This window comes from Cicer arietinum, chromosome 7 (assembly GCF_000331145.2).
Source record: "Cicer arietinum cultivar CDC Frontier isolate Library 1 chromosome 7, Cicar.CDCFrontier_v2.0, whole genome shotgun sequence".
NCBI classification, from domain to species: Eukaryota; Viridiplantae; Streptophyta; class Magnoliopsida; order Fabales; family Fabaceae; genus Cicer; species Cicer arietinum.
The window spans coordinates 59,993,211-60,002,875 of record NC_021166.2 but is presented as its reverse complement, the minus strand read 5'-3'; the positions used below and the strand labels follow the sequence as shown (position 1 = coordinate 60,002,875).

Sequence of the window (9,665 nt, the reverse complement as noted above, 5' to 3'; positions counted from 1 at the left end):
AAAAATCATTAAAATTATAGCAAGTAAAATTATAATTAAAACATTTAAAATCAAACAGAATAGTATTTTAGTTCAATATTAAAAAACTTTAGAATAAATAACTTTACAAAAAAGAAATTTACATGTGTATCATGACATCAATGGAGCTCAATCTTCAAAATTCAAATCCAACTCAATCTTCAAAATACAAATCCAATGTCATTTTTTTATCATTAAATTGTTTATCATTTTAATTTCTAAAAGTATAAAATATTTTAATATTTGATTCAATAAAAAAAACACAAATCTATCATAAAAATATCAATCGATTTGGTCTGAGATGTTAAAACAACTATAAACTATTTTTGACAACAAATTAAATCTCTAAAAAAAATGTATAATGTTATATATTTAGTAGAGGTACAAAAAGACAATACAAGGACTAGAAATGTTGTTCTAAAATAAATTATTGGAGCTAAAATATTTACCATTACATAATATTGAAATTCAGACATGGTCCTCCACTTCTGTGTTTCATTGAATGAACGGTTTTGGATTTTTCAATGAGACAAAAGTTTAAAGTTCAGGTCCCAACAATAATATTTCCAATGGTTCAACACGCATGTAAATAACCTTCTGCTCGCCGCAGATAAATTATAGACGATGTACATTTGCCGCATATTAAATTATCTTTCTCAAACTTCCATCATTTTCATTCACCTGTTCCTTAATTTAAAAATTAAAGGTACACAGTTTCACAAAATCGACCCAATCCAATTATCTACTTATTAATAATAATAAAAAATTCAAAAATTCACGAGCATTTTCTCTTTCAGACAAACGCAACGCTGCGCCTGGTCTCCGAAACGGCGTCGTCAAACCCCAGTAACCTACATTTGGTTCCGCTGTATGAGGAAACGTTAACTGGAACCGGGTTTCCATGAACCGGGTTTGTGGTTCTACGATACGGTCCAAACCACTTTTTTTGCATGTACCGGTTCTTTCTCCAAGGAGGAACAGATAACCCGCCACTCCTTAAACACCTTTTCACAGCACCACACATAGCCAAAACGATGCGTTTCATTTCCTCCGAAGTTCCGACGAATATTCCAGGAACGTAACTCAAAACCTCCGTGTAGCGGCTCGTCGGCCGCGCAACTTCGAACTGTCCGGCGAAATTGAGTTCGACGAAATACCTAGTCTGCCACGTGGACGATTCAGATCGCACCACATCGATAAACTCGTGGCTGCCGGCGGTGAGTCCGCCGGCGAAATCCCACCGCGTCTTGCAAATCGCCGCATTGTGTCCCTTCTCACGCAAAAACGACATCAGGTTTCGATTATAAACTGAAACGTTTCGTTCTTTCAGAAACGCGAATTTCTCCGCAGCTTCGGAAACATGCGCGCGAAGAAGATTCTTGTAAGAATCAACATTATCATTTTCAGAGTTTAACTTTAACCTAAGTAGATCCTCAACCGAGTCCATGGAATCGGATACCGAGTCAACTCGCTCCGAGTCGAAATCGTTTCCAGATGAGTAGCACTCGTTTCCGTCATCGTCTTCGAGGAAACCATGCACGAGTTCAGAGAGCGACGGTGAAGTGCATTCGCTGTCGCCTGAATGTTCGCTTCCGCTACTGACGCCGCTCAGTGGCCGGAGACCACCGCCGACGAGTCGAGCTTTGGCTTCGTCGTCGAACGGATCTGTGATTCGTTTCTTTCTAGCAAAACTCATCGCTGATAAATTATCGATTCGAATAGAAAACGGGTTCGGGTTATGTTTTTTTTGGGTGCAAATGGGTTCTTTGTTTGTGAAGGAAGGAAAAGTGTGAGAGTTTGGTTATATAGATGATGAGAATTGTTGGAATTTTCTAGAGAATATTCGAGGAAACTATTGAGACTTTAAACATGTAAAAGTTGATGGTATTTTGATTCAATTTTTGTGTGATAAATGAATTTGACCAAGTTAAAGCATTAAATAATAGGTATATTCTTAGATCAAAATTAAAAAGAAGGATATGCTGAGATTACACATTATTACATGTAGTTATATAGATGCTTTGGCATATTCATTTCCTTATTTGGGTTAGTTGTTACGTGTGACAGTGCGATTTCAACAAGTGTGTGTAAGGGAAGGGTGAGTTTGCACGAGATTGGCACGTGTGTGGAATGAGACAGTAGTTGGATAAGGAAGTTAGTGAAAGGTGGGGTCGTTTTGATGGATAGGGGTTGCCGTTTAGTGACCTGGAAGGTCGAGTTTTGTTACAATGTTAACATTTCTGAATCATTGTTTTGTGAGGGGCCAAGTCTAAATAATTTGTTTTGTTAGTTGATAATTGAATAGATTAATTAATGCTATTTGATAAGAACAAGGGAAAAGTTTGCTGTTTCGACGAGGATTGTTGAATGTTAATTACTCTTGTTTATTAATTAAAAGGTTAAATAAAATGTTAACAAGATTTGGTTATGCAATGGATAGATATTCCAAAGCCAATGGAGTCACAATGAACTCATCATGTTGATGGTTATCTTTACAACGCATAGACATCCCTGTCATGTACATTTTGTTATGTTAGACCGTTTCATTGTACGTATTTTGTAAAAAATAAGTTGAACGAAAATAAAACGTGTTATGTTGAGACCACTTTTTAAACATTATCTACTTGAAAATAAATAAATGAACGGCACCAACATTTTGTAAGTTCAAACTTTTAAAATGCTACAAATAAATCCACTAGAACAATAAGAAAGGCTTAACTGTATGTTGTATAACATCGATAAAGCTTTGCAAAATAAAGCAATGCAAATTTGTCAGTTTATTGTATAGTTTGATGAGCTTCAATCTCACTCTCCTCAAATCTAATTCAAGGAATTCTTTATATAATATTGGAAATTTTGATAATACCAACCTAAATATATCTACAACATTATCCAAGATTGTCATTCTTATTAAGCCCTAATACCACAAATGATTTAAATTTCACTCTTAATTGTTAACTCAAAGGATAATAAAAGAGATATATCTAATGAGAATAATATTTTTTTTATGAGAGTAAAATAATTAATTATTGGCCATTGAATAAAAATTTAAGTTGAGATTAAAAACTCTACTAAGTTACTCATGTCACTTATTTTTTTGTCTCTTCCAACTCCCTTCACAATAGGATACTGGGCCATATAGAAGTTCTATCGATTTGGCATTTGGAATTGGATTTTGCACCAAACACAAAGTGTTGATTTAGATTTTGCAGAAATAAAATTTAATAAGCAACTAGAAAAATAATATAGAAACCGTCATAACCCTTTATGGTTAATGAATCCATCTTGCAGTGTGCAATAAAAATTCATAATATTAAAATAATACAAAATTTATATGTAAAAGTTGTAACCCAATTTAAAATTCACTAAGGTAATTAATCTTCTAGGCTTCTAGGCATTTATGATCTGATCTACACTTGCAATAATTGCTGATTGTGGTTTTATTTTTCTTCCACTAAAAAAAAAAACTAGTCTAAAGTAAAAAGAACAATAGATGTCAATTATTGTAATTTGAATGTAAAAAATGTACATCTGGTAGCAATAGCACTAGCCACTAGCTAGAAGATGTTGACACTATGTGAACATGGTTGATTGGATTGCTACTAGGCTATCTACAATTAATAAACTTCTTTTTCTTTTTCAAGATATTTTTAGGAGCTTTAAAAGTTTCTAAAAAGAAATATAATTAAAACATTTCACTATACAAGTGACGTTTAAAGAATTCAAAACAAGTATAATACCGTATAAAGATATGTCAATTATATTGTGAGTCAAATTCAATGTCTTGCACTCTTTGGTGTAAATTGTTCATCTTCGACCTACAACTGAATAGACTTGTCAACAAATAACAATCGAGATTTATAGGAAAAAGATAGAAGAGGAAAAAGAAAAAGGAACATAGAAAATTTTAGTATTTCTTTTTTTTGTCTGAATTCAAATTTTCCAATTCTTTTATATTTACATCAAATAAGTTGAACTATTCACCACTTCACAAACTCAATTTTATTTATAAGGATATATGAATTCAATCATAAATCATCAACAAATAATAATAATAATAATAATAATATAATATATAATATATAATATTAAAATCTAATTATAAGAAATAATTTAAGATTAAAAACTAATTTTAAAACGCATGTTTCTAATATTCTAACACGTTCTCTTAAAATTAAGTTTGTCAAACTTTTAAGATTGTTACGAATATATCTTAAAAGAGAAGATCAAATTAAATCATTAATAACATAACCAATAGAGATAAGTAACCAAAGAAAGAACATCAACTATATCAAGTAATAATAAAGAGATGATCCAACACAACGAGGAGTAAACATTGAAAGATCAACAACCATACGAGACAATCACAATAAAGAGAGGAACAAACAAAAAGAGGAGCAACCAAAGAAGAAAAAACAACAACTAAAGAGTGGAACCAACAACGAGATGAACAACCAAAGAAGGAGCATCATTCATACCAAACAAAGACAATAAAGATAGGAACAACCAACATATTAGCAACTGAAGAAAGAGGAGTCGCTGTATCAAACTATCACAATCAAATTAAGAACCATACCAACAAGAAATTCAACAATAGAAATGTAAGACCAAAAGAAAAACGAGAACATGAGAGAGGAACAGCCAAATAACCAATCACAAAAATATCAAACAAAACACAACCGCATTGAAAAAGAGAAAGTAGAACAACATTGAAATCATAAAAATTATTATTACATTTCCAAATTTTGGGGAACTCGACAATATAATGATGACGAGACATTTGAAAGAGGATTAACTCAAACTCTAGATACCATATAGACAATAAAGATTAGTAGAAAATGAGATAAGGAGAAAATGAGGCTAAAAATCCAATAGAATTCGTAGAATTATCCATTAAGTTGAGTATGATCACAAATGGCGAATAAGTTCCCTTTAAGAGTTTTAATGTTGGTTCATTCTTATTATTTAATTGGAACTCATCACTTTTGATTACGTTGAAACAAATTTGAATCATCTCATCCAAGTACATAATGTCAATATATATAAAATTATATCAATGAATGTTGGTTTAATTCGTAAGGAATCAACTCATATTCTATAAAGAAGCTTAACCTTGAATCTCATTATTAACATGAAATCTCATTGATAGATAGTATATAAATATTCAAGCAATTTTTAAATCTTGGGTGCAATCTTTAAATATTGGGTTTTCCTACCTTAAAATTGAAGAGAGGATCCAAGTTGGCACTATGTTTCCTTGTCCTCCCTCCCCATGGTGTGCCTAACTCCAATAAAGTTGAATGAAATTTATTTTACCGTAAAAAGAAACATGTTATACATGTACACAATAGAGACAAAATTGAATTATGTAATATAAATTTTTTAGTGATAGAGATAAAATTGAATTATGTAATGTTAATTTTTTAGCGCATTCACATATTTTTAACATTTCAAAATATACAAGCGATTGTTCAATTATTTCTGATCGCACGATCTAAAAAGTTATAATTTTTTATTTAAAATTTAAAACACTAAACTTAAATTTGAATTATTCTATATTTGTTGGAAGTAGACAATCCAAGATGACATAGTACTACTACCTTCATGACTTTTTGTTGGAATCTTTGAAAAAGGCGTAACAAAACTATCTTTCAGGAATATTTTCAAAGGTCACTCAATCCTACCTTTGTTATTAAGATAGTGTTATATATGTTAATTCATTGAATACTGAATTGAAATAAAATATGAATCCTAAATTATGATTGGACACTTATCTTTATCAGCTATTTGAGGTGTTGTTAAGCTATGTATGAAAAATGTCACGACACATGTTTGTTCAATTTAATTCAAAAAAGAAAAAATAAATAAAAAAGACAAGGTGCTTGAAGACATGCCAAAATGTTAGATTAAATATTTAATTAATTATAGAATAATAATAATAATTATTATTATTATTAATTTTTTGTCAATTATTATTAACTACTAATTAATTGATTAATTATATGTTGGACATTGTTTTTAAATCCATCGTGATGAGTCAGTCCAACGAGAGATCAATGTCATCGATGTAACTATTTAATTGTAGACCTATAAAATGGTTAACCATATATATCATTGAAAATCTTGACGATAATGAAAATAGTCTACTCTGGTCTCTATTGATCCTAATCATCTCGTCATCTCCTGTTTCTGACTTCTAATGTAAATATGATATAACTTAATTTGTATCTATAATAATTATGAATATTATGTTAAATCCCTCAGAAATTTAGCAAGAACTTCATGAAGACCCAAGAAAATTGGAAGCTGCATGGGTTAGTAATGCCACTATGTTGATTTAGCTAGAAAGTGTGTTATACAGAATGTTGTCTTATAATCCCCCAAATTTATCTTGTAATGCCACACGTATTTCTTTGCCTTTCCTTTCAAATAATTTCCAGACATTGCATATGCTTGCTGTGTGAGTTTTGTCAAAAGTCATGTGAAACTCGTGCTTTACTAGAGAAATAATATCTAGTAGCAAAAGATATTTGTATAACTTCCATTGTAAAAAAAAATGGTTAAATATATTTTTGTCCTGAAAAATAAATGTATTTTGATTTTTGTATATACATTTTCTTTAAATTTTGTTAATAAGAATGAAAATAAGTGAACAATTTTGCAAGTTGATCTATTGTTGGATTTCAAGGAGAGTTTGAGAGATCATTACATTGAACTAAAAATAATTATACAAATGAGTTGGATATTATATCTATTACTCAAAATTTTAAGGATGTGTTTGAAAGATTAAGTCTATATTTTGATATATATTTGATATTTTAAAAAATTAAAAGAATAATATGATATAATAGGCTAATTTACCATGTTGTTCTTTGAATTTTTTTTGACAAAAATACACTTTTAGTCATTTTAGTTTAACTCTATTTTTAGGTCCTTTAAGTTTATTTTTTTTTTTTCCGATCCAATCATTTAAGTTATATTCGTTTCTCAAATTGCTCTAATGAAATGTTAAGATCTAATAAAAACGTCGCAACGATTTGACTATCTAAACTACTTTACATATAAAAGAAGTTAAAAACATTGAATATGTGGACATATATTTATTACCTTATCTTTAAAGTTTTACGTGAATTTAAATTGCTGTAAAGAAAATCAAGAATTTTAAAATATAAAATGTAACATATTGTTGAATATTTTTTGAATGATTATTATGAATTGTTGTAGCATTTAGTAGAATTTTAATGATCAAAATATTTCAATTGAATTAATTATTGTCGAAAATAAGATAAATGACTAACAATGCAAACATAAAGTAACTTAAAAGACCAAATTTTGATTAAAAAATTTTAAAGGACCTAAATAGAAATTAAGTTAACCTCAAAGGACTATATATGTATTTTTGTCATTTTTTTAAATAAATATATTATTAAAATATAAAATTAATCTTTCAAATCATTCCAATATCTAACTAGCAAATAGACATAAAACATCAAAATATATAAATTTTTCCTCTTATATATTTATTTTTAAATAAATAATAGCACAATTACATTACTGATTGATAATATATATTTATTTCTGCTTCATTATCGTTACAAAAAGCAGAAAATTAATTAGAGCCGGGTCAAGAAACTATAAAAGAACAAGTATAGTTTTCATATTGACGTAGTTTTGTACCGCGGTTTTAAGGGTTGGCGTGATTTCTTTACGAAGAACTCAGCCCATCTTAGAGGACAATGCTTTGATCGAGAAACCAAATTTTATATTTCTCACATTGAATTAGCCAAGCAAGGATTCAATATGTAAAATAGGAGTATGATACAAATCTGATTCCAAGCACATGTAACATCATTTTCTCAACCCTGATGAGCCAACTTTCTTGTCTCATACATTATTGCATATCACAAATCATCCAAACACTATTTTCAATTATATAATCTACACTATGACTCACCTTAGCAACAACATAACCGCAAAAAAGACCTTTATCCTTGTAACAGTTATTGAAGGCCGATGATAGGATTATATAAAAATGTTTAATGTGGTATTTAACTTGGATTTGGTTTTTAGATTAGGCTTTTACATAGGTTTAACTCATAACAATTGATATTACATCGCAAATACTGATATGTGGGTGAATTCGTCAAAAAATAAAATGAGTTATTGTCAGATCAATACCGGTAGAGTGAAAGTCGTTCTCCTCCTTATAGACTAGTCTTGTGATAAAGGAGAATGATTGAAAATTGATTTATTCAATCATTTAATTATAAGGATGTCGATCAAAATATTTTTGATATTGGAAGAGAAAAAAAGTATTGTTGTCAGTTGTGGGTCGTGAAAAATTATGCTTTGTTCAAATTCAATTAGACTACATTATTTGACAACTTTTTGTATTAAATAGTTTATCGAAAAATAATAATATTTTGTTTAAATTTCATTGTTATAATGTCATTATAGTTGCTATTTGAGAACACGATTATAAAAAAATTTCTCACTTATACCACATGTTGTGTTATTTTAAGAAGACAATATAATTTGCATGAACTGTTTGTTCAAAATCCTAAAAAAAAAATCATTTTTGATGTTTTAGTTACAATAGTGGATAAGTTTTTTTCAAAAGTTATTTTGTTAAAAACTAATTTTTATGCTGAAAATGAAATAGCTATTTCATTAATAAATGTTAAATAGAGGTGCAATAATGTACCCAAAATTTAATAAACTATTAATGTTTTCTGATACACAATTTAATAAAAAAGTGTTCTCAAATAACAATTATTATAGCACTTTAGTGATGTAAATTGTAATGAAGCAATTTTTGAACAAATACCTATTTTTTTATCTACTATTTGACAATATTGACTCAATATATAATATCTAATAATTAATCTTACTTCAGAACGAAACATCCATCATGAACTAGAGACAATGTTTAATGGAATGTTAGCTGCTTATGTTTTAGGGTAACACAAAATTTAGATTTTTTATATAAAAAAAAAAAACTAGATTTTGCTAAGTGCTAATGCTTTTCTTTTAGAATGTTATAGCTACTAATGTTTAATGGTATTACTTCCTTGAAATTTAAGAAAATTAATTAAAATCATTAATTGATTGAACATAATTATAAGAGTCAACTTAAATTTTGAATTGACCTGAAGTTACCTTTTCAATTGAGCAATGTTGTTGTCCCTTTTTATTTGAGGAATTAGGGTCGGATTCAGCCCAAATCTATTGGGCCTTGATACATTGATGGATTAGATCCAATGTTGTATAGTACAATCGTAGTATACACTATTTAGAACTTTAGCACCTTTTGAAAGAAAAAAATGACTTTAGCACCTAACTAATAATATTTTAGTTTTAACCATTTGGACATAAAAAGCAAAAACCAGGACTTATTAAAAAATGTGTACAATTTTCCTTGCCTTTCAGCACCATCTCTATAATAAATTTTAGGCTTAAATACAATTTAATCTCCCTATTTTATTTTATTTTAGATTTTAATTTTTTTTATACACAATTTTGGTCCATAATTTTTGAAAGGGTTAAAATTAATTTTTATTCTCTACAAATATCAATCTTTTAATTTTAATCTATATAAAATATATATACAACTTTTAATCCTTGCATATACAACTTTTAAATCAACA

The 9,665-nt window shown here is 28.8% G+C and overlaps 1 protein-coding gene across 1 annotated transcript; it reads right to left on the bottom strand.

Annotated features, from left to right (window-relative positions):
- Positions 1–355: 355 nt before the first annotated feature.
- Positions 356–1,987, bottom strand: LOC101513106 (uncharacterized). The gene has a single exon (XM_004510173.4). The coding sequence runs from the start codon at positions 1,712–1,714 to the stop codon at positions 812–814; it is 903 nt and encodes a 300-aa protein (XP_004510230.1). The 5' UTR covers positions 1,715–1,987; the 3' UTR covers positions 356–811.
- Positions 1,988–9,665: the final 7,678 nt, after the last annotated feature.